This window comes from Salmo salar, chromosome 11 (genome assembly GCF_965601325.2).
Source record: "Salmo salar chromosome 11, fSalSal1, whole genome shotgun sequence".
NCBI classification, from domain to species: domain Eukaryota; kingdom Metazoa; phylum Chordata; class Actinopteri; order Salmoniformes; family Salmonidae; genus Salmo; species Salmo salar.
In genome coordinates this window covers 2,936,569-2,963,413 of record NC_138301.1, presented here as the reverse complement: position 1 = coordinate 2,963,413, position 26,845 = coordinate 2,936,569, and the positions used below count along the sequence as shown (strand labels likewise).

Here is a 26,845-nt window from a genome sequence, read left to right as displayed (position 1 = left end):
GCGCAATTCGTGACAAAACATTTCTAAATATTCCATTACCGTACTTCGAAGCATGTCAACCGCTGTTTAAAATCAATTTTTATGCCATTTTTCTCATAAAAAAGCGATAATATTCCGACCGGGAATCTGCGTTTAGGTAAACAGACGAAAGAAAATAAAGCATGGGGTCGACTCGGGCACGCGCCTAAGCCCATAGTACTCTGATCGGCCACTTGCCAAAAGCGATAATGTGTTTCAGCCAGAGGCTGCCTCGATATCGTTCAGCTTTTTCCCGGGCTCTGAGAGCCTATGGGAGCCGTAGGAAGTGTCACGTTAGAGCAAAGATCCTCAGTCTTCAATAAAAAGAGCCAAGATGAAACACAACTTGTCAGACAGGCCACTTCCTGCATGGAATCTTCTCAGGTTTTAGCCTGCCATTTGAGTTCTGTTACACTCACAGACACCATTCAAACAGTTTTAGAAACTTTAGGGTGTTTTCTATCCAAAGCCAATAATTATATGCATATTCTAGTTACTGGGCAGGAGTAGTAACCAGATTAAATCGGGTACGTTTTTTATCCGGCCGTGTCAATACTGCCCCCTAGCCCTAACAGGTTAAAGATTGCTGTACACCAGCAGATCCCATCCAACTTGAAGGAGCTGGAGCAGTTTTGCCTTGAAGAACGGGCAAAAATCCCATTGGCTAGATGTGCCAAGCTGATAGAGACATACCCCAAGAGACTTGCAGCTGTTATTGATGCAAAAGGTGACTCTACAAAGTATTCACGTTGTGGGTGTGAATAGTTACGCACGCTCAAGTTTTCTTTTTTTTTGTTGTCATATTTCTTGTTTGTTTCACAAGAAAAAATATTTTGCATCTTCAAAGTGGTAGGCATGTTGTGTAAATCAAATGATACAAACCCCCCAAAAATGTATTTTAATTCCAGGTTGTAAGGAAAGAAAATGGGAAAAATGCCAAGGGGGTGAAAACTTTTGCAAGCCACTGTAAGTGTGTGTTTGATGTAATCGAGGCATGCACATCATTAACTTCCAATATATATGATAATACGTGTGTGTGTGTGTGTGTGTGTGTGTGTGTGTGTGTGTGTGTGTGTGTGTGTGTTTGTGTGTGTGTGTGCATCTGTTTGTGTATGTTTAGTATATATTATGGTGATTGCATGTTTGACTGTGCTGAAAATGTTTATGACTGAGTGAGAATATACAGTGTGTGCTTCTAATATAAATACAGTATACATAGCCTACATGTGGTGTGTTTGTGTGCATAATGTTTATTTATATTATGTGTTTGTGTTTATGATTGCATGTTGCGCTGTACTGCATATGTGCATTAAGTGAGATCGCTAATACAAATATGCACACGCTGCGCTTGTTTGGGTTCATGCATGTGCTTGTGTGTGTGATGGCCTGGTTATGCGAGCAGACACACCCACACACCCACACACACACACACACACACACACACACACACACACACACACACACACACATGCAGAGATCTACAGTGGCTTGTGAAAGTATTCACCCCCCTTGGCATTTTTCCTATTTTGTTGCCTTACAACCTGGAATTAGAACATATTTTTGGGGGGTTTGTATCATTTGATTTAAACAACATGCCTACCACTTTGAAGATGCAAAATTGTTTTTATTGTGAAACAAAATAGAAATAACACAGAAAACAGAGAACTTGAGCGTGCATAACTATTCACTCCCCCAAAGTCAAAACTTTGTAGAGCCACCTTTTGCATCAATTACAGCTGCTAGTCTCATGGGGTATGTATCTACCAGCTTGGCACATCTAGCCAGCGTGATTTTTGCCCATTCTTCAAGGCATAACTGCTCTAGCTCCTTCAAGTTGGATGGGTTCCGCTAGTGTACAGCAATCTTTAAGTCGTACCACAGATTCTCAATTGGATTGAGGTCTGGGCTTTGACTAGGCCATTCCAAGACATTTAAATGTTTCCCCTTAAACCACTCAAGTGTTGATTTAGCAGCATGCTTATGGTCATTGTCCTGCTGTTATGTGAACCTCCGTCCCAGTCTCAAATCTCTTGAAGACTGAAACAGGTTTCCCTCAAGAATTTCCCTGTATTTAGCACCATCCATCATTCTTTCAATTCTGACCGGTTTCCCAGTCCCTGCCAATGAAAAATATCCCCACAGCATGATGCTGCCACCACCATGCTTCACTGTGGGGAAGATGTTCATGGGGTGAAGAGAGGTGTTGGATATGCGCCAGACAGAGCGTCTTCCTTGATGGTCATAAAACTCAATTTAAGTCTCATCTGACCAGAGTACCTTCTTCCATATGTTTGGGGAGTTTCCCACATGCCTTTTGCTGAACTCCAAACGTATTTGCTTATTTTTTTCTTTAAGCAGTGGCTTTTTTCTGGCCACTCTTCCGTAAAACCCAGCTCTGTGGAGCGTACGGCTTAAAGTGGTCCTATGGACAGATAATCCAATCTCCGCTGTGGAGCTTTGCAGCTCCTTCAGGGTTATCTTTGGGCTCTTTTTTGACTCTCTGATTAATGTCCTCCATGCCTGGTCCGTGAGTTTTGGTGGGCGGCCCTCTCTTGTCAGGTTTGTTGTGGTACCTATTCTTTCCATTTTTTTAACAATGGATTTAATGGCGCTCCGTGGGATGTTTAAAGTTTCGGATATTTTTTCATAACCCAACCCTGATCTGCACTTCTCCACAACTTTGTCCCTGACCTGTTTGGAGAGCTCCTTGGTCTTCATGGTGCCACTTGCATGGCCGTACCCCTTGCTTAGTGGTGTTGCAGACTCTGGGGCAATTCAGAACTGGTGTATAAATACAAAGATCATCTGACACATCATGTGACACTTAGATTGCACACAGTTGGACTTTATTTAACAAATTATGTGACTTCTGAATGTAATTGGTTGCACCAGATCTTATTTAGGGGCTTCATAGGAAAGGGGGTGAATACATATGCACGCACCACTTTTCAAATTGTTTTTTTTTTCATTTTTTGAAACAAGTACTTTTTTTTCATTTCACTTCAACAATGTTGACTATTTTGTGTATGTCCATTACATGAAATACAAATCCATTGAAATTACAGGTTATAATGCAACAAAATAGGGAAAATGCGAATTAGGATGAATACTTTTGCAAGGCACTGTATGTATGTGTACCCAATGTATGGCCTGTGTATGTTGTCAACCAAATAGGCAGCTTTGTTCCTGCAGATCTGGAGTCATGCATACGAACACACACAAACACACACACGTATGCATGCACACCAGCACATACGCACACATGCGCGCACCCATGCAACGACACACTTCACTCCTTAGTGCGTGTGTGTGTGTATTTATGTGCGTGTGACGTCTTGTGAACTCCACTAATCTCTTCAGGAAAGAACCTGGGGACGCGACTAAATAACCAAAATTAAAATTTCACAGCTCATGCTATTCAAAACCTCCTCTTGCATTATTCTTCAACAAGCTCTCACAGTCTTAGTGGAGAATTAAACGTTTATCCACATTTCTTCAAACGTAAAATGTAGAAGTTCCTCCAAACATCAAATTTAGAAGGTTAAGGTTTTGGATAGGGTTAAAACATTAAGTTTAGGCACTCATTCCCGAATGGTTACTGTAAGGGTTACGTTTTGGGATAGAGTTAAAACAAAAGCAAAAAATAAACAAGTGTCCACCACTAGAACAAACACGCATTCTTCTGATCCAGAGTCATGGGATTACGAGCATCCACCACCCCCGTTCAAAACAGCCTTGCAAAACCCAAGCCTGCTTGAGGGTAATAGCACTCACTGTTGCCCCTAGTACCTGGTTTTAAAGGCATTTCCCAACGTCCTCAGGACATGGATAGACTTCCAATTTCAAAGTCACTATTGAGCGATATGCATAAAGAAAACATTCCTAAATTACAAACTCTTAAATATATTTTTATAATATTGTAATGTTGTTTTAAATGTTGGTTTGAGTTTTTCTCCAAATCAACTCTAACTTTGGAAACAATCCCACTAAGCCCGGCGGTCAGCTTCACATGGTGGGGAAATATAAATCCATGCTCACCTTTCATATTAAATCAAATTTTATTGGTCACATACACATGGATAGCAGATGTTAATGCGAGTGTAGCGTATACTCGTAGGTTAAAGACTTAACAGTATCGAGCTAGCTAGCAATTGCACATTTTATCTCTGAGAACTTCCACGGCTATCAACAATGGAAGGAGGGCTTCAGCAAGAAGTTGCTTCTCAAAGTTGATGCTGTCCTTAACATCAACGTGGCTTCTAAAGCATTTCAAACAGCCAGGAGCACAAGCAGAGACAGAGCATTATCAAGGGCTTCTGTGAGGATGGAAGTGATAGAGCTAGCTTGCTACCTCTATGCTAACGTTAACTAGTTATAGAGCTACCGCATTTAACTAATGTCTTCCATCTAAATAACACTGATATCTTGTGTTCGGGGCTTTCCGGAAGTCTTTGTGGTTTTTATATGGGAAGAGCATAAATTGTACAATAGTAAACTAACAAATAATATTTCAAGTTAGAACCTATGTACTGTATATTAGTTAATATCCACTACAGGATTTCCCCCCCAGCGGGACATTTGAGCTAACGTAGGATAATGTGATTAGTATGAGGTTGCAAGTAACAAGAACATTTCCCAGGACATAGACATATCTGATATAAGTAGAAAGCTTAAATTCTTGCTAATCTAACTGTACTGCCCAATATACTGTAGCTATTACAGTGAAAGAATACCATGCTATTGTTTAAGGAGAGTGCACAGTTATGAACTTGAAAGTGTATTAATAAACCGATTAGGCACATTTGGGCAGTCTTGATACAACATTTTGAACAGAAATAAAATGATTTATTGAATCAGTCTAAAACTTTGCATACACTGCTGCCATCTAGTGGACAAAATCTAAATTGTACCTAACCTGGAATATTACACTTTGGCCTTTCTCTTACATTTCAGAGATGATGGTAACCCCCCCCCCCCCCCAAAAAAAATATATGTTTTTTTCTTTGTATTATCTTTTACCAGATCGAATGTGTTATATTCTCCTACATTAATTTCACATTTCCAAAAATGTAAAAGTGTTTCCTTTCAAATGGTGTCAATAATATGTAAACTCAGCAAAAAAAGAAATGTCCCTTTTTCAGGACCTGTCTTTCAAAGATAATTTGTAAAAATCCAAATAACTTCACAGATCTTCATTGTAAAGGGTTTAAACACTGTTTCCCATGCTTGTTCAATGAACCATAAGCAATTAATGAACATGAACCTGTGGAACGGTCTTTAAGACACTAACAGCTTACAGAAGGAAGGCAATTAAGGTCACAATTATGAAAACTTAGGACACTAAAGAGGCCTTTCTACTGACTGTGAAAAACACCAAAAGAAAGATGCTCAGGGTCCCTGCTCATCTGCGTCAACGTGCCTTAGGCATGCTGCAAGGAGGCATGAGGACTGCAGATGTGGCCAGGGCAAGAAATTGCAATGTCCGTACTGTGACACGCCTAAGACAGCGCTACAGGAAGACAGCTGATCATCCTCGTAGTGGCAAACCACGTGTAACAACACCTGCACAGGATCAGCACATCCAAACATCATACCTGCGGCACAGGTACAGGATGGCAACAACAACTGCCCGAGTTACACCAGGAACGCATAATCCCTCCAGGCCTGTTGTAAGGCAGGTCCTCACCAGACATCACCAGCAACAATGTTTCCTATGGGCACAAACCCACCATCGCTGGACCAGACAGGACTGGCAAAAAGTGCTCTTCACTGACGAGTCGCGGTTTTGTCTCACCACGGGTGATGGTCGGATTCGCGTTTATCGTCCAAGGAATGAGCGTTACACTGAGGCCTGTACTCTGGAGCGGGATCAGTTTGGAGGTGGAGGGTCCGTCATGGTCTGGGGCGGTGTGTCACAGCATCATCGGACTGAGCTTGTTGTCATTGTAGGCAATCTCAACGCTGTGCGTTACAGGGAAGACATCCTCCTCCCTCATGTGGTACCCTTCCTGCAGGTTCATCCTGACATGACCCTCCAGCATGACAATGCCACCAGCCATACTGTTCGTTCTGTGCGTGATTTCCTGCAAGACAGGAATGTCAGTGTTCTGCCAAGGCCAGCGAAGAGCCCGGATCTCAATTCCATTGAGCACGTCTGGGACCTGTTGTATCGGAGGGTGAGGGCTAGGGCCATTCCCCCCAGAAATGTCCGGGAACTTGCAGGTGCCTTGATGGAAGAGTGGGGTAACATCTCACAGCAAGAACGGGCAAATCTGGTGCAGTCCATGAGGAGGAGATGCACTGCAGTACTTAATGCAGCTGGTTTTTAGTGTGTAGGGTCCATTATCTTCTACCTGGACCTTAATTCTATTGTCCTTTTAGAGTTGCTCCTTCCTAATGTACTATACATTGATAAACTTCCTAGCTCAGACAATTGGCCAAATTGGCAGTGGAGTATTCCATCTCTCAGTTATCACGCTATCTTTCAACAACCCCGCAAACTGTACACATCGAAGAGCAGAAGGAGCGCTCGAACTCACTCAAAAAATTTATCCTGCCAACTAGGGAGATGCTAAGTCCCAGCCGACGCTTAGTTACTGTAAGGTATGAGTTTTAAAGAACTGAAAATTAGCTATTCAACCGCACAAATGCAAGCTGGCTAATTCAGCCCCCCAATTTCCTCTCTCCCCCATCTGACCCCCAGGTATGTGTGTGTGTCCTTGTGTGTTTGTGTGTGTGTGCTTTTTGGGGGAGGAATCCTGCCGCTCTTATATAATTCATCAAGATACTTCCTCTCCCTCTCTCTTCTTCTCTCTCCCGCTCTGTTCTGCTATCCCTCCCTTACCCTCTCCGTCTCTCTGACCGTACTGTATACTTACGTCGAGTTTATAATTGCGGGACTGCAGACGTCTGCATTTTTGTGCTATGCAACTGTGCAGGGTCGACATTTTGCTTACAGTAGCTATTTGTAGTTATTGCAATGCATACTATGTAGGGTATACATCTAATAACACATGTAATATCATGACATATCAGCTCCAAGACAGGAAATACATTAACGTATAACAACATCAAGATTAACAGTCAAGTAAAACAACCAATTTGTACACATAGGCCTACACACTCTCAGATGTGTTTCCCATATTGCAACAACCAATACCAATAGTTAGGGGCTGGTGGGGGGGGTTATTTTCATCACAGGCTTCAAGACAGAGGAAGAAGACAGAGGAAGAAGAGAAAACAAAGCAGATTTGGCATTTATTAAGATGACTCATGTACTGGAGGCAGCTCTGCAGAGTGGTTAATCGCTGGCACAGACATAAAGTAATAAAATATGATTTTAAACCTAACCCTAACCACACTGCTACCACTAATGCCTAATCCTAACCTTAAATTAAGACCAAAAAGCCCATTTTTGTTTTCAGAAATGTTTACGATACGGTCTGTTCTGTTACAAATGTATTGATGCTCACCTTAAATATGCTTGTCTCCCCCTGCTGGCCGTTTGCAATATGCTCAGTTAATGTTTCCTTGACCTCTGTCGTGTGACATAGCTAATCAGGAAGTCATGGTGTGTTAATGCAGAGCTCCTTTCGCTTATTAGCTGTGTTCAAATACCCATACTAACATACTGTATACTACATACTTAATTCATGAGTATATACTATATGCTATACACTATTAGTCCATTTTAGCACTCCATCACTCTCCTTCTTGGTCAAATAGCCCTTACACAGCCTGGAGGTGTGTTTTGGGTCATTGACCTGTTGAAAAACAAATGATATTTACACTAAACGCAAACCAGATGGGATGGCGTATCGCTGCAGAATGCTGTGGTAGCCATGCTGGTTAACCTGTTGGGGCTAGGGGGCAGTATTTGCACGGCCGGATAAAAAACGTACCCGATATAATCTGGTTACTACTCCTGCCCAGTAACTAGAATATGCATATAATTAGTAGATTTGGATAGAAAACACTCTAAAGTTTCTAAAACTGTTTGAATGGTGTCTGTGAGTATAACAGAACTCATATGGCAGGCCAAAACCTGAGAAGATTCCATGCAGGAAGTGGAAATCTGACTTGTGGAATCACCTTCAACACCGTGAGTTAGGATTCATTTAGCACTTCCTAAGGCTTCCACTAGATGTCAACAGTCTTTACAAAGTGGTTTGAGTCTTCTCTGGTAAAAACTGACCGAACGAGAAGCCTGGAAAGTTGGTCATAGGGGGAGGGCCATTACTACTATGACGCGGGCGACCGTGGGTACCCTCTTGTTCCGAAACATTTAGTAAGACAATGCAATCGTCCACCATGAACATTATTGAAGCTCTGATTGAAAAAGGCCCTAAAGATTTATGTTATACAATGTTTGACAAGTTTGAACAAACGTAAATATATATTTTTTGCACATTTGTGACGACAAGTCCCACGCGCTTCAGTATATTATGAGTAGCCTTCGGAACGCGCTAACAAGAAGGAACTCGTGACGTCCCGCGCGCTTCAGTACATTATGAGTAGCCTTCAGAACGCGCTAACAAGAAGGAGCTTTTGGGACATAAATTATTAACTTTTTCGAACAAAACTACATTTGTTGTGGACCTGGGATTCCTGGAAGTGCCTTCTGATGAAGATAATCAAAGGTAAGGGAATATTTACAATAGTATATTTGATTTTAGATGGTTCCAAGATGGCGCTAACCTGTATCGCCTAGCCTATTTTTCTGAGCATAGCACCTCGTTTATTGCAAAGTGTGATTTCCCAGTAAAGTTATTTTTAAATCTGGCAATGTGGTTGCATTCACGAGATGTTAATCTATAATTCTTTGAATGACAATATTACATTTTAACAATGTTTTCGAATAGTAATTTTGTAGATTGTCAAAGGTTAGTGCTGCATTTAGCAGTGTTTTGGGTATTTGTGATGCATGCTAGTTGCTTTGAAAATGGCAGTGTGATTATTTTTGGCAGGGTACTCTCCTAACATAATCTAATGTTTTGCTTTTGCTGTAAAGCCTTTTTGAAATCGGACAACGTGGTTCGATTCAGGAGAGGTGTATCTCAAAATGGTGTAAAATAGTCATATGTTTGAGAAATTGAAGTTATAGCATTTATAAGGTATTTGTATTTCGCGCGACGCGATTCCACTGGCTGTTGACTAGGGTGGGACGCAAGCGTCCCAGGTTCCCAGACAGGTTAAGTATGCCTTGAATTCTAAATAAATCACTGACAGTGTCACCAGCAAAGCATCCCCACACCATCACACCTCCTCTTCCATGCTTCACGGTGGGAACCACACACGCAGAGATCATCCGTTCACCTACTCTACCTCTCACAAAGACACAGCGGTTGGAATCAAAAATCTCAAATTTGGATAAAACATTTCTTGGCCCAAGCAAGTCTCTTCTTCTTATTGGTGTCCTTTAGTAGTGGTTTCTTTGCAGCATTTCAACCATGAATGCCTGATTCACGCAGTCTCCTCTGCACAGTTGATGTTGAGATGTGTCTGTTACTTGAACTCTGTGAAGCATTTATTTGGGCTGCAATCAGGTGCAGTTAACTCTAATGCTTTTATCCTCTGCAGCAGAGGTAACTCTGGGTCTTCCTTTCCTGTGGTGGTCCTCATGAGAGCCGGTTTCATCATAGCACATAAAACTTTAAGTTTTTGAAGTTTTTGAAATGTTCCAGATTGACTGACCTTCATGTCTTAAAGTAATGATGGACTGTCATTTCTCTTTGCTTATTTGAGCGGTTCTTGCCATAATATGGACTTGGTCTTTTACCAAATAGGGCTATCTTCTATATACCAACCCTACCTTGTCACAACACAACTGATTGAAACAAATGCATTGAGAAGTAAAAAATTCCACAAATAAACTTTTAACAAGGCACACCTGTTAATTGAAATGCATTCATGAGTAAGTGACTACCTCATAAAGCTGGTTGAGAGAATGCCAAGAGTATGCAAAGCTGTCATCAAGGCAAAGGGTGGCTACTTTGAAGAATCTCAAATCTCAAATATATTTTTATTTACTACATGATTCCATATGTGTTATTTCATAGTTCTTGATGTCTTCACGAATATTCTACAATGTAGAACATAGTAAAAATAAAGAAAAGCCCTGGAATAAGTACTGCAGGTGTGTTTAAACTATTGACTGGTACTGTACATTTAGAAACTTTGGTTGTAGCTGTATTTAGCTGTCATTTTGTTAAGGCTTTATACCATACTGTTGGAGGTTACTTCTGAACAAGGTTATACCATACTGTTGGAGGTTACTTCTGAACAAAACAAAAAAATGCATGGACTCATGACAGTTTTGGTGATTGTCTCCTTTTCTCAGTTTCACCCTTTCCTGACTCAATAAATAGAAATCCTGTCTCCAGAGGTTTGATAATAGCGAGGTGTTTAGCTGCCTGTCGAATTATATTCAGCTACATTTAATGAGGACAGAATATAGTCAAATCTGACTTTGGCTCTGGCCTATCTAGTGGAAACCACTCAGTTCTGCCTCCAGGGCAAGACTTATGACAATAAACGTCAACCTGCGAAAAAAACAACCCCCTTGTTTTCTCACATTTGAAACCGCCCACCCCGCTGTTACAACAATGGACTCATTTTCCGTGTGACACTGCCACTGTCGTGATTAGGGAGGATATGTGTTTTGATGAGCAGGAGACTGGAACAGGGGGGCTGGAGGTGGGACTGCCAACTTTATAAAGAGGTTGTATCTGTCAGAGATTATCTGTCCTCAATTAGCATGAGGAGAGGAGGGTGGAGGAGATGAGAAGAATGGAGAGGGGATGAGAGAGGGTGGAGAGGAGAGGAAGAGAGAAGGGGAGTGAAAGGATAATAGAGGAGAGGACAAGAAAATAAAATAGAGGACAGCAGAGGAGAGGCATGTAGCTAGGAGGAGAGGAAGAGAAGGGTGGAGAGAGGTGTCACTCTGGATCTTGGCTGCTCAGAGGGTGTTGTTAAAGCAGTACAAGCTCCCATCGATCTACTGTCCACTCCCAACACAGCCTCAGCTATTCCCCTGGCTCAAATTATGAAGGCCCACGTTCACTTATTTCACTTCACACAACACTCAATATAGTGCTCCTGAGTGAGTGAGTGAGTGAGTGAGTGAGTGAGTGAGTGAGTGAGTGAGTGAGTGAGTGAGTGAGTGAGTGAGTGAGTGAGTGAGTGAGTGAGTGAGTGAGTGAGTGTGTGTGTGTAGGCTCCTTCTGCACTGTGTGGGAGACTCTTTCTGCAATGTGTGTGCGACTCCTTCTGCAGTGTGTGTGAGGCTCCTTCTGCAGTGTGTGTGTGTGTGTGTGTGTGCGTGCGTGCGTGCGTCCCACCGTGCGGACGTTGACCCAGTAGCCGATGATGCGGTCTGTAGCTGCCGGCTCTCTCTGGGTCCACTGAAGGTTGTAGGAGTAGTTGTTGACCTTCTGAATGCGGATGGGGTTGGGCGTATCAAAGTAAAACTCTGCGTTGTATGGACGGGCTACAGTATTGGGGGAGAGAGAAAGAAGGAGAGGGGGAAGGAGAAGAGGGTGGGGGAGTTTTAGTTGGTTGGTTTGGTACTTTAGGAATTGTGTGTCAGATGCCCATTTGTAAATGTTTTAATGCACTTCATTTTCAGTCCTATATTTTATGACAAGAGTAACTGCTCTCTTTTCATCTTGTAGCCAGGACCATATGGGTCCCATTATATCTGTTGAAAACCAAACACTGCAATCCTAAATTGGACATCCTGAAAGGACTGAATTGATATGGAATTGACCCTAACACTACCAGGAACTCCAACGTCTTCTGGTACTCACACGAGACGTTGAAGGTGCAGGTGGAGCTGCCCACGCCGTTGCTGACACGGCACTCATATGTGCCGTTGTTGCTGGGGTCCAGCTTGAATTTCAGCTGCGGGTTCTCCTGCGGGTTCGGGGTCAGGGAGGACAGGGGCTCGCCATTTCGGACCCAGCGGACACTGGCCACACGTGCCGGGTTGGACTTCTGAATGAGGCAGCGCAATGTCACAAACTGGTAGTTGGGTGAACGGACATCCTGAAAGACCGGGTCCAGGACTGGAGCGTCTGAGTGAAGGGGGAAAATAGTGTTAATTAATGAGTTATGTATGAGTTATAAACGTGTTATGACGTCCTTATATAGGTAGCCTTCAAATAATGTGTTCCCACATAGCCAAGTAGTAGAAGCATCTCCTCTCACAGTTTTTAAGAAGAGACAGATCTTTAACCTGATATGGATAGGGGGCAGTATTTTCACGGCCGGATGAAAAAACGTACCCGATTTAAACTGGTTACTACTCTTGCCCAGAAATGAGAATATGCATATTATTAGTAGATTTGGATAGAAAAACACTCTGAAGTTTCTAAAACTGTTTGAATGGTGTCTGAGTATAACAGAACACATATGGCAGGCAAAAACCTGAGAAAAATTCAACCAGGAAGTGTAGGATCTTTCTAGTCCCTTTCAAAACTACAGTATCTGTGCTCTTACGTTGCACTTTCTAAGGCTTCCATTGGCTGTCTAAAGCCTTCAGAAAGTGGATTGAACCTTCTCCTGTCTCTGGGCAGAGTATAGGAGCTCAGTTACTGAGTGGTCTGCCTGAGGACAAAGAGATTGGATACGCGCGTTCCTGCGAGCACGCTGTTTTTTATTTTCCTCCTTGAATGAATACACTATTGTCCGGTTGGAATATTATTGCAATTATACGTTAAAAATACCATAAAAATTTATTTTAAACAGCGTTTGACATGCTTCTAAGTACGGTAATGGAATATTTTGACTTTTTGTGTCTCGAATTGCGCTCGTGCGTTACCCTTTGGATAGTGACCTGAACGCACGAACAAAACGGAGGTATTTGGACATAACTATGGATTATTTAGAACAAAAACAACATTTCTTGTGGAAGTAGCGGTCCTGGGAGTGCATTCTGATGAAGATCAGCAAAGGTAATACAATATTTCTAATACTAATTCTGAGTTTAGCTCCCCCCGAACTTGGTGGGTGTCTGAATAGCTCGCCGTGATGGCGAGCTATGTACTCAGAATATTACAAAATGTGCTTTCGCCGAAAAGCTACTTTAAAATGTGACACAGCAATTGCATAAAGGAGTTCTGTATCTATAATTCTTAAAACAATTGTTATGTATTTTGTCAACGTTTATGATGAGTATTTTTGTAAATTCACCGGAGGTTTTTGGTGGGAATACATTTTCTGAACATCACGCGCCAATGTAAAAAGTTGTTTTTGGATATAAATATGAACTTGATTGAACAAAACATACATGTATTGTATAACATAATGTCATAGGAGTGTCATCTGATGAAGATCATCAAAGGTTAGTGCTTCATTTAGCTGTGTTTTGGGTTTTATTGACATATATGCTTGCTTGGAAAATGGCTGTGTGGTTATTTTGGTCTATGTACTCTCCTAACATAATCTAATGTTTTGCTTTCACTGTAAAGCCTTTTTGAAATTGGACAACGTGGTTGGATTCAGGAGAGGTTTATCTTTCAAATGGTGTATGTTTGAAATATTGAAATTCTTGGATTTTTTAGGTTTTTGTATTTCGCGCCATGCGATCCCATTGGCTGTTGGTTAGGGGTTCCGCTGGCGGAACGCCTAGATGTAAGAGGTTTTAATGGAATAATGCAAGAAAGGGAGGAGGAGTGAGAGAGAGAGGGTGGAGGGAAGAGTAAGAAAGCAGAAAAGGAGATAGGTGAGCCATCACAACAATGGTCCCAGCAACAAAATGAAAGGAGGAGAAACCTTGAATCATGATCAGTGGTTTAGTATTGTTCTTTATGTCTTAAGACCTATATTATGTTTTAAGACGTAAGAAAACAATACTGAGCCGCTTGATAATCAATTAATTTTGTGGGATAAAACCCCAGCCTCAAAACAGTGCACTTTCTCTACAGCTTATCCCAGGAACCTCTCCCTGCATACAGTACCCTGCAGGAGCATAAAGACAAGGGGCTAGAGAGACGTCACACCTGACATGTGAAAACCGATATGTCAACATGATGGATCGGATGCCACGAGGCGCAGCCGTTAGAGTCGTGCTAAGCACTAATCGTGTGTAATTAACCTGTTAGGGCTAGGGGGCAGCATTTGCACGTCTGGATAAAAAAAATGTACCCGATTTAATCTGGTTACTAATCCTACCCAGTAACTAGAATATGCATATACTTATTATATATGGATAGAAAACACTCTAAAGTTTCTAAAACTGTTTGAATGGTGTCTGTGAGTATAACAGAACTCATTTGGCAGGCAAAACCCTGAGACATTTTCTGACAGGAAGTGGATACCTGATGTGTTGTATTACCTTTAAACCTATCCCATTGAAAAACACAGGGGCTGAGGAATATTTTGGCACTTCCTATTGCTTCCACTAGATGTCACCAGCCTTTACAAAGTGTTTTGAGTCTTCTGGAGGGAGATCTGACCGAACAAGAGCCATGGAACGATGATGTCCCATTAGACACCTGGCGCGCGAGTTCATGTTGGGTACCCTCGTTCCAATACGTTATAAAAGAGTATGCATTCGTCCACCTTGAATATTATTCATGTTCTGGTTAAAAAAGGCCCTAATGATTTATGCTATACAACGTTTGACATGTTTGAACGAACGTAAATATATTTTTTCCCCTCGTTCATGACGAGAAGTCCGGCTGGCTTAGATCATGTGCTAACAAGACGGAGATTTTTGGACATAAATGATGAGCTTTTTTGAACAAAACTACATTCGTTATGGACCTGTGATACCTGGAAGTGACATCTGATGAAGAGAATCAAAGGTAATGGATTATTTACATAGTATTTTCGATTTTAGATCTCCCCAACATGACGACTAGTCTGTATCGCAACGCGTATTTTTCTGGGCGCAGTGCTCAGATTATTGCAAAGTGTGATTTCCCAGTAAGGTTATTTTTAAATCTGGCAAGTTGATTGCGTTCAAGAGATGTAAATCTATAATTCTTTAAATGACAATATAATATTTTACCAATGTTTTCTAATTTTAATTATTTAATTTGTGACGCTGACTTGACTGCCGGTTATTGGAGGGAAACGATTTCCTCAACATCAATGCCATAGTAAAACGCTGTTTTTGGATATAAATATGAACTTGATAGAACTAAAAATGCATGCATTGTCTAACATAATGTCCTAGGAGTGTCATCTGATGGAGATTGTAAAAGGTTAGTGCATCATTTTAGCTGGTTTTATGGTTTTGGTGACCCTGTCTTTGACTTGACAAAACATTACACACAACTCTTGTAAATGTACTGTCCTAACATACTCTAAATTTATGCTTTCGCCGTAAAACCTTTTTGAAATCGTAAAACGTGGTTAGATTAAGGAGATGTTTATCTTTCAAAGGGTGTAAAATAGTTGTATGTTTGAAAAATTTGAATTTTGACATTTATTTGGATTCAAATTTGCCGCTCTTGAAATGCACCTGCTGTTGATGGAGTGCACCACGGGTGGCACGCTAGCGTCCCACCTAGCCCATAGAGGTTAACATGTCAGAAGCTATCCACGGAGAATGACTGACTAGCCTTTAGGTCCAATGGCTAGCACCGTAGTAGAATTACACTGCTGCAAATCACACCGCACCACCATTACGCTAATAGGCTACTTATTAGCAAAGGATGCTAATGCAGAGCTAACGATGCCACGAGACGTATGGGGCCACAAACGGTACGGTTCACATGACGTTAGCCTTAAGCCACCGTTGAATATTGTCTTTATTGGCAATGGCTATGTAATTATAGACTATGTTATGACCGTATTTCAAAGAGACCTGGACGATAAGGGAGATGGAGTGTAGATCGTGGAGTTGATACCAAGGCCTGGTAATTGTTCATTTTACATTTTTGTCATTTAGAAGATGCTCTTATCTAGTGCGACTTAGAGTAAGTGCATTCTTCTTAAGATAGCTAGGTGAGACAACCACATATCACAGTCGTAGTCACTACATTTTCCTCAATAAAGAAGTTGTCAGTGCTAGTAAGCCTAGGTAAAGTGCTTTGGGCTACTGGAATCCAGTAAATTATAATATCTGAGTACGCAAGCTTGAACCTTCTCACTGTTAGAACCACTCACTTCCTTAGAGCAGAATACCGACACTCTTAGAAAAAAGGGTTCCAATGGTTCTTTGAAGAGGGATAGGGTTCTACCAATAACTGTTTTGATCAGAAGAACCCTTTTTGGAAGACAAGGATTCTTTCTAAGGCAAAGGGTTCTATATAGAACCTTTAACCTGTTATGGCTAGGGGGCAGTATTTTCACGGCTGGATAAAAAACGTACCCGATTTAATCTGGTTACTACTCCTGCCCAGTAACTAGAATATGCATATAATTATTGGCTTTGGATAGAAAACACTCCAAAGTTTCTAAAACTGTTTGAATGGTGTCTGTGAGTATAACAGAACTCAAATGGCAGGTCAAAACCTGAGAGATTCCTTTACCTGAAGTGGCCTGTCTGACCATTTCTTGAACTTCGATGCCATCTCTATCTTTTACAAAGGATCTCTGCTCTAACGTGACACTTCCTACGTCTTCCATGGGCGCTCAGAGCCCGGGAAAAACCTGAATGTCGTCATCCCAGCCCCAGGCTGAAACACATTATCGCCTTTCTCAAGTGGCCGATCAAGGGACTGTGGGCTTAGGCGCGTGCCCTGGCCGCCCCCGTCTTTGTGATTTTTCCTCTGTTTGCCGAAAAGGAGATTCCCGGTCAGAATATTATCGCTTTTTTACGAGATAAATTGCATAAAAATTGATTTTAAACAGCGGTTGACATGCTTCGAAGTACGGTAATGGAATATTTAGAATTTTTTTGTCATGAATTGCGCCATGCGCACGACCCTGATTTACCATTTCGGATAGTGTCTGGGACGCACGAACAAAACGCCGCTATTCGGATAAAACGATGGATTATTTTGGACCAAACCAACATTTGTTATTGAAGTAGCAGTCCTGGGAGTGCATTCTGACAAAGACAACAAAAGGTAATCAAACTTTTATAATAGTAAATCTGATTTTGGTGAAGGCTAAACTTGCCGGGTGTCTAAATAGCTAGCCCGTGATGGCTGGGCTATGTACTTAGAATATTGCAAAATGTGCTTTCACCAAAAAGCTATTTTAAAATCGGACATATCGAGTGCATAGAGGAGTTCTGTATCTATAATTCTTAAAATAATTTTTATGCTTTTTGTGAATGTTTATCGTGAGTAATTTAGTAAAATGTTAGCGAATTCCCCGGAAGTTTGCGGGGGGTATGCTAGTTCTGAACGTCACATGCTAATGTAAAAAGCTGGTTTTTGATATAAATATGAACTTGATTGAACAAAACATGCATGTATTGTATAACATAATGTCCTAGGTGTGTCATCTGATGAAGATCATCAAAGGTTAGTGCTGCATTTAGCTGTCTTCTGGGTTTTTGTGACATTATATGCTAGCTTGAAAAATGGGTGTCTGATTATTTCTGGCTTGGTACTCTGCTGACATAATCTAATGTTTTGCTTTCGCTGTAAAGCCTTTTTGAAATCGGACAGTGTGGTTAGATAAAGGAGAGTCTTGTCTTTAAAATGCTGTGAAATAGTCATATGTTTGAAAAATTGAAGTTTTTGTATTTTCGAGGAATTTGTAATTCGCGCCACGCCTATCATTGGATATTGGAGCAGGTGTTCCGCTAGCGGAACGTCTAGATCATCCTAAGAACCATTTTTGGAAGAAAATGGATTCTTTGTAAGGCAAGAATGAGGGAGAGATGAGAGAGAGAAGCTGCAACCCCACACCACCCCGAACACCGCTCCGCCCCACTGACCCACACTCACCCAGACCTTGCCCCCCTTTCTTTTTGTAACATGAAATCGCTATCAGTGAGCATGTGGAACATTGAGAGCCTGAACTCATCAAACTTTGGACCAAAGAGTTTAGCACTGTAGTAAAAAAAATCTTAAATATGTTGATATCATCATTCTGCAGGAGACATGGTGTAAGGCAGACATTGTCACTCACTGTCCCACAGGCTACAGAAAGGTAATTGTGCCGTCACAGAAACATAGCTCTGTCAATAGAGGCAGAGAATCTGGAGGATTGATCATTTGCTACAAAACCAAACTTCAAAATCTAATTGATCCCCGCAAAATGGGTAAATATCACATTTGGTAAAAAATAAAAAAAACTTGTACTGACAGAAAAATATGTGTTCTTTTGCACAATATATATCCCCCCCAAAATACCCATATTACTCAAAGGAGATATTCCCCATCCTTGAGGAAGAGACGTGCCATTTCCAGTCCCAGGGAAATGTGCTCGTCTGTGGGGACATAAATGAACGAACAGGAACACTACCTGTTCTAACAACCACACGAGGGGAGGACTTTCTTACAGGCCATACTGTTTCCAACTGTCGTAATCTCCCCCATAGAAACAACAGTGACAGAACCATCAACAAAAATGGAAGGGATCTGTTGCAGCTCTGTCGAAGCCTGGGTCTCTACTTTGTCAAAGGTAGGTTACTCTTTGGGGAGATTCACCTGTTGCTCACCTCCTGTCCACAGCATAGTAGACTATATGATTACAGACATAGACCATTTCTTTCCCGCCTCCTTCACTGTTAACATGTTGGGGCTAGGGGCAGTATTTTCACGGCTGGATAAAAAAACGTACCCGATTTAATCTGGTTACTAATCCTACCCAGTAACTAGAATATGCATATACTTATTATATATGGATAGAAAACACCCAAAAGTTTCTAAAACTGTTTGAATGGTGTCTGTGAGTATAACAGAACTCATTTGGCAGGCAAAACCCTGAGACATTTTCTGACAGGAAGTGGATACCTGATGTGTTGAATTACCTTTACGCCTATGCCATTGAAACACACAGGGGCTGATTAATGTTTTGGCACTTCCTATTGCTTCCACTAGATGTCACCAGCCTTTACAAAGTGTTTTGAATATTCTACTATGAGATCTGACCGAACAAGAGCCTTGGAACGGTGATGGCCGATTAGACTCTGGCGCGCGAGGTCATGTTGGGTATCCTCGTTCCAATACGTTTTAAAAGAGAATGCATTCGTCCACCTTGAATATTATTCATGTTCTGGTTAAAAAAGGCACTAATGATTTATGCTATACAACGTTTGACATGTTTGAACGAACGTAAATATATTTTTTCCCCTCGTTCATGAAGTGAAGTCCGGCGGGCTTAGATCATGTGCTAACAACACAGAGCTTTTTGGGCATAAATGATGAGCTTTTTTGAACAAAACTACATTCGTTATGGACCTGGGATTCCTGGAAGTGACATCTGATGAAGAGAATCAAAGGTAATGGATTATTTACATAGTATTTTCGATTTTAGATCTCTCCAACATGGCCGTTTGTCTGTATCGCAAAGCGTATTTTTCTGGGCGCAGTGCTCAGATTATTGCAAAGTGTGATTTCCCAGTAAGGTTATTTTTAAATCTGGCAAGTCGATTGCGTTCAAGAGATGTAAATCTATAATTCTTTAAATGACAATATAATATTTTACCAATGTTTTCTAATTTTAATTATTTAATTTGTGGTGCTGACTTGACTGCCGGTTATTGAAGGGAAATGATTTCCTGAACATCAACGCCATAGTAAAACGCTGTTTTTGGATATAAATATGAACTTGATAGAACTAAAAATGCATGCATTGTCTAACATAATGTCCTAGGAATGTCATCTGATGGAGATTGTCAAAGGTTAGTGCATCATTTTAGCTGGTTTTATGGTTTTGGTGACGCCTGTCTTTGAATTGTCAAAACATTACACACAGCTATTGTCAATGTACTCTCCTAACATAATCTAACTTTATGCTTTCGCCGTAAAACCTTTTTGAAATCGGACAACGTGGTTAGATTAAGGAGATGTTTATCTTTCAAAGGGTGTAAGATAGTTGTATGTTTGAAAAATTTGAATTTTGACATTTATTTGGTTTCAAATTTGCCGCTCTTGAAATGCACCTGCTGTTGATAGGGTGCACCACGGGTGGCACGCTAGCGTCCCACATAGCCCCAAGAGGTTTTAAGCCACTAAGGCCTCTGTCTGATTATTGCCAAATTACCTTGTTCCTCAAAAGAATAGACATGGAAACAACCACACATTCACAGCCCAGTAAGCTTTACAAAATCAGAAATTCATACAGATGGGCCCAAAACAGCACAGAAGAATACCAGAAAGCAACCAGTAACCAAAAAATTCAAACACTCTTAGATCATTTTCTGGATACCACATCCACTCACAGTAAAGAAGGCCTACATCTAGCAGTAAAAAACATTAACAATATATTGAGGAAAACGGCAAAAGAAGCAAAACCGAAATTGTTAAAAAAACTAACCAAAAAAGACCACAGATGAAAACTGGTTTGATGCAGATTGTCAAATTATAAGGAAAAAAATTAAAACAGTATCAAACCAAAAGCACAGAGACCCAAATAATGGTGAATTACGCTCTAATTACTGTGAGACTTTAAAACTATAAATGTACTGTACACTCAGAACCAAAAATGCACAGTACAACTTCAAGCAGCCGACACTAATTGAGGAGTCCATAAACACAAACATCTTCTCGCAAAATTGGAAAAACCTACAAAAAATCTAAACTAGAGAAATTAACAATACAAAATGGTGACATATTGGACAAGCCATTTTAAAACACTCTACAACCCATTCAAACTGATGCAAATGCAGAACAATGCCAAATTCATGAGAAGTTGCCAAATTCATGAAAAATCCATTGGACTTCCCAATTACTGACCAGGAGCTCTATAAGAAATGTCAGGCCCTCAAATTTAAAAAAGCATGCAGATCTGATGGCATCCTAAATGCAATGCTCAAATTCACTAGTGCAAAATTTAAATTGGCTACATTAAAACTGTTTCATTTGAGTGTAGGTTATTTCCCTGACATCTGCAATCAAGGACGCATAACCCCAAGCTTTAAGAACGGAGACAAATTTTATCCTTTCAATTACATAGGCCTTTGTGTGAACAGTAACCTGGGGAAGGTTTTCTGTAGTATTATAAATGCAAGAGTTCTAAACTTCCTTAATAAGCACAATGTCTTGAATAAAAGGCTAATTGGATTTATACCAAAACATCGCACGACCAATCATATTTACACCCAACACACTCCACCAAAATAATAACAAAATGTACACTCGATTTATCGACTTCCAAAAAGCATTTGATGCTATCATTAAATCAATGTATTCTGGTAATAAGTGCAGCATCAAAATTGGCAAGAAAATAACATCGTTCTTTAACCTGTTGGGGCTCGGGGGCAGTATTGAGACATTTTGAAAAAAATATGTGCCCATTTTTAACTGCCTCCTACACCAACTCAGAAGCTAGGATATGCATATTATTAACACATTCGGATAGAAAACACTCTGAATTTTCTAAAACAGTTTGAATGGTGTCTGTAAGTATAACAAAACTCATATTGCAGGCAAAAACCTGTGAAAAATACATCCAAAAAAATGTGAATTTTGTGACTGTACTATTTAGTGTCATTGTTTTATAGATACCATAGTGAGAAAGGATTCATTTCGCAACACCTACGGCTTCCACTAGATGTCAACGATCTTTATAAAGTTGTTTGAAGCGTCTATGATAAACAGAGAGCAAATTAGAATCCAAGGAAGTTGACATGTCATCACTTCATTTTTTTGCGCCTGCGCATAAATCTGAGAAACGTGAGTTTGTCATAATTTTTTATCTAGACATAGGATAGGTTGTGTGAAAATATTACTGATGTTTAACGTTAAAAATGGACCAAAAGATTAATGCTAAACAACATTTGACATGTTTGAACGAACATAAATAGATTATTTACTAGGTTTTTTTTGCTTTTCGGCGTGATTTTACCAGCCCCCCACCACGTTTTGTGGGAGCATAATGAACGCTAAGTACTTGGTGTTATTTGGACATAAATTATGAACTTTGTCAAAAGAAACCACATTTGTTCTGGACCTGGGATGCCTTCCGGACCTGGGATGCCTGTCTTCTGATGGAGATAATCAAAGGTAAGGGGATATTTACAATGTTATTATCGATTTTAGATGATGCTAACTGTATAGCATAGCCTGTTGTTCTTAGCATAGCACCCCGTTTATTGCAAAATGTGATTTCCCAGTAAAGTTATTTTGAGATCTGGCCATTCGGTAGCAATTACGAGATGATAACATATTATTCTTTGAATGACAATATTATAATTTACCAATGTTTTCGAATAGTAATTTTGTTATGTTCACCGGAAGCATTTCAGAGAAGAAAGAAATCTGAATTTCACGCTACTGTAAAATGCTGTTTTTGGATATAAATATGAACTTGATGGAACAAAAAATGCATGTATTGTATAACATAATGTCCTAGGAGTGTCATCTGATGGAGATTGACAAAAGTTAGTGCATAATTCAAGCTGGTTTCTGCTTTTGGTGACGCCTGACCTTGAATTGAAAATGGATGTTTGTACTTTTGTGGCTATGTACTGTCCTAACATAATCTAACTTTATGCTTTTGCCGTAAAGCCTCTTTGAAAATCGAACAATGTGGTTAGATTAAGGAGATGTTTATCATTTAAATTGTGTAAAATAGTTGATTGTTTGAGAAATTGAAATTATTAGATTTTTGATGTTTTGAATTTCCAGCCTTGTTTGCAATCCCGGCTCGGGGTTCATTGCTAACCTGTAGCCCCAACAGGTTTTAAGCAGGGGCGGGGCCTTCGCCAGGGTTGCAATCTGAGCTCTGCACTCTTCAATATTTACATAAACTAGGCCACAATTCTAGAAAAATCCTCAGCCCCTGGTGTTAGTCACCACAATTCAGAGGTTAAATGCCTGCTGTTCGCAGATGACCTGTGCCTGCTGTCACCCACAGCAGAGCCTGGACCTGCTAACCCCAAAAAGTCAAAAATAATGATTTTCCAGGGAATATCCAGATCTCAGGGAATTTGGACAAATTCTCAATTGGTACAACATATATAGAGCACTGCACACACTACAATTTCTTATGTTTAAAAATGAGCTCAACTGGACACCTAAATGAGGCAGTGAATGAACCGAGAGAAAGCACGCAGGGCATTCTACACCATTAAAAAACTAATTCAAATTGAAATAAATTTGGCTAAAACTAATTGAATGTGTCATTGAACCAGTTGCACTTCATGGCAGTTTTGGAAACATCTAAGATACATTAACATTACAAAGCCCTGCAATGCCAAGATCTGAGCAAAGAATATAGTCTCCACATCCAGCTGGTCCTGGGGCTGAGTTCATAAACCTGTTCTACTAACACTCTGAAGCCTCAGGACAAGAATATCTAATCAATCAGAATAAACCAAAATACAACACAGTCAAAACAAAATGACATTATTTATTGGGAAGCACAAGCAAAATGCAGTGCTATCTGGCCCTAAATTGACCAAGATCAAAACCTTGACAAAGTACAGGCTCAGTGGGCACAGCCTTGCCACTGAGAAGGGTAGACACAGGAAAGCCTGGCTCCCTGTAGAGCAGTGGTTCCCATACTTTTTTGGTCCCGTATCCCTTCAAACATTCAACCTCCAGCTGTATACCCCCTATAGCACCAGGGTCAGCGCACTTTAAAATGTTGTTTTTTGCCATGATTGTAAGCCTGCCACATACAAACCGGGGCACAAATAATAATAGTCAATAATTTTGCAATTTATTTAACCATCTTACATATAAAACTTTATTTGTCCATTGAATATTGTGAATAACTCACCACAGGTTAATGAGAATGTATGCTTGAAAGGATGCACATAACTGCAACGTTTGTTTTGTTAGGTGACCTAAACTGGGATATGCTTAACACCCCAGCAGTCCTACAATCTAAGCTAGATGCCCTCAATCTCACACAAATTATCAAGGAAACCACCAGGTACAACCCTAAATCCGTAAACACGGGCACCCTCATAGATATCCTGTTAGGGCTAGAGGGCAGTATTGACACGGCTGGATAAAAAAACGTACCCGATTTAATCGGGTTACTACTCCTGCCCAGTAACTAGAATATGCATATAATTATTGGCTTTGGATAGAAAACACTCCAAAGTTTCTAAAACTGTTTGAATGGTGTCTGTAAGTATAACAGAACTCAAATGGCAGGTCAAAACCTGAGAGATTCCTTTACAGGAAGTGGCCTGTCTGACCATTTCTTGAACTTCTTTTCCATCTCTATCTTTTACTAAGGATCTCTGCTCTAACGTGACACTTCCCACGTCGTCCATAGGCGCTCAGAGCCCGGGAAAAAACAGAATATCGTCATTACAGCCCCAGGCTGAAACACATTATCGCCTTTCTCAAGTGGCCGATCAAGGGACTCTGGGCTTATGCGCGTGACCCGACCGCCCCCGCCTTTGTGATTTTTTCCTCTGTTTGCCGAAAAGGAGATTCCCTGTCGGAATATTATCGCTTTTCTACGAGAAAAATGGCGTAAAAATTTATTTTAAACAGCGGTTGACATGCTTCGAAGTACGGTAATGGAATATTTAGAATTTTATTGTCACGAATTGCGCCATGCGCGCGACACTTCTTTACCATTTCGGATAGTGTCTGGAACGCACAAACAAAACGCCGCTATTCGGATATAACGATGGATTATTTTGGACCAAACCAACATTTGTTATTGAAGTAGCAGTCCTGGGTGTGCATTCTGACGAAGACAACAAAAGGTAATCAAACTTTTATAATAGTAAATATGATTATGGTGAGTGCTAAACTTGCACGGGTGTCTAAATAGCGAGCCCGTGATGCCTGGGCTATGTACTTAGAATATTGCAAAATGTGCTTTCACCAAAAAGCTATTTTAAAATCGGACATATCGAGTGCATAGAGGAGGTCTGTATCTATAATTCTTAAAATAATTGTTATGCTTTTTGTGAACGTTTATCGTGAGTAATTTAGTAAAATGTTAGCGAATTCCCCGGAAGTTTGCGGGGGGTATGCTAGTTCTGAACGTCACATGCTAATGTAAAAAGCTGGTTTTTGATATAAATATGAACTTGATTGAACAAAACATGCATGTATTGTATAACATAATGTCCTAGGGTTGTCATCTGATGAAGATCATCAAAGGTGAGTGCTGCATTTAGCTGTCTTCTGGGTTTTTGTGACATTATATGCTGGCTTGAAAAATGGGTGTCTGATTATTTCTGGCTTGGTACTCTGCTGACATAATCTAATGTTTTGCTTTCGTTGTAAAGCCTTTTTTTAAATCGGACAGTGTGGTTAGATTAACGAGAGTCTTGTCTTTAAATAGCTGTAAAATAGTCATATGTTTGAGAAATTGAAGTAATAGGATTTTTAAGGTTTTGAAAATCGCGCCACAGGCTGCAAGTGGCTGTTACGTAGGTGGGACGCTTAGCCCAGAGAGGTTAACTAACCTCCAAACGAGCTTCAATGCCATACAACACTCCTTCTGTGGCCTCCAACTGCTCTTAAATGCTAGCAAAATCAAATGCATGATTTTCAACTGTTCGCTGCCCACACCTGCCCGCCCGACTAGCATCACTACTCTGGACGGTTCTGACCTAGAATACGTGGACAACTACAAATATCTAGGTGTCTGGCTAGACTGTAAACTCTCCTTCCAGACTCATATCAAACATCTCCAATCCAAAATCAAATATAGAATCGGCTTTCTATTTCCAACAAAGCCTCCTCCACTCATGTCGCCAAACTTACCCTAGTAAAACTGACTATCCTACCGATCCTTGACTTCAGCGATGTCATCTACAAAATAGCTTCCAATACTCTACTCAGCAAATTGGATGCAGTCTATCACAGTGCCATCCGTTTTGTTACCAAAGCACCTTATACCACCCACCACTGCGACCTGTATGCTCTCGTAGGCTGGCCCTCACTACATATTTGTCGCCAGACCCACTGGCTCCAGGTCATCTATAAGTCTATGCTAGTTAAAGCTCCGCCTTATCTCAGCTCACTGGTCACGATAACAACACACACCCGTAGCACGCACTCCAGCAGGTATATCTCACTGGTCATCCCTTCTTATTAATGGTATCTGTTGCTTTTATACATGTCTTACTACTTGAAAGTAGTCTTAATTCTCACTCAAAACCTCCTGTGGCTTATTTTTCAAATTGGCTGATGGTTTAATTTTATTTTTGGCAGTGAAACGAGGCTACTCAGCCGAGAACAAACCTCACCCAAATGTATAGCCACGTTGGAAAATATAAATGGACTGTTTGAAAATGTGAAGATGTATTTACTTCTTTTATGTGAAGAATTATAATTTTTTTAAATGTGAATCATATTTTTATTTAGCGTACACCCAAAGGGGGTAGTTTGGGAATACCTGCTGTAGAAGAAAGGCTGTGCAACCACAGCAGAACCTGAGACAGAGCTGCATTTCCTGACAAAATGTAAAAAATATAAAACAATTAGAGAGTGTAATTTCTCCAAATTTGAAACCCTCATTCAAGGTTTTAAAGACCACTCGGATGAGAATAGGCTACCCGTCCTGTTGGGGGAGGATGCAAAGAGCTGTGGGTTGGCAGCGCACTACATTGCTGCCTGCCATAAAATGAGGGTTAATGTCTGACAGACCAACCAACCTGCACATGTCCTCTATGCCTTTGTTAATGTCTGACAGACCAACCAACCTGGACCCGTACAAATCAGCTGGAATGGCTATTTTGACCCTTGATTATTGCTGTTACTGTTGTCCCGTTGACAATATTTATTATTATTATTTTGATTATGTTAATATTGCAAATTGGCAATATGTCCAT

At 40.6% G+C, this 26,845-nt stretch overlaps 1 protein-coding gene across 2 annotated transcripts in view; it reads right to left on the bottom strand.

The window, feature by feature from the left end:
* Positions 1-26,845, bottom strand: part of LOC106561882 (MAM domain-containing glycosylphosphatidylinositol anchor protein 1) — a 470,281-nt gene that overhangs the window by 85,254 nt on the left and 358,182 nt on the right. For both annotated transcript variants that reach the window (XM_014126164.3, XM_014126165.3), the window contains exons 11-12: positions 11,826-12,092; positions 11,358-11,506 (exon numbers count right to left, since the gene is read on the bottom strand). In XM_014126164.3, the coding sequence (XP_013981639.1) occupies positions 11,358-11,506; positions 11,826-12,092 (416 nt within the window). The remainder of the gene's footprint in view (positions 1-11,357; positions 11,507-11,825; positions 12,093-26,845) is intronic.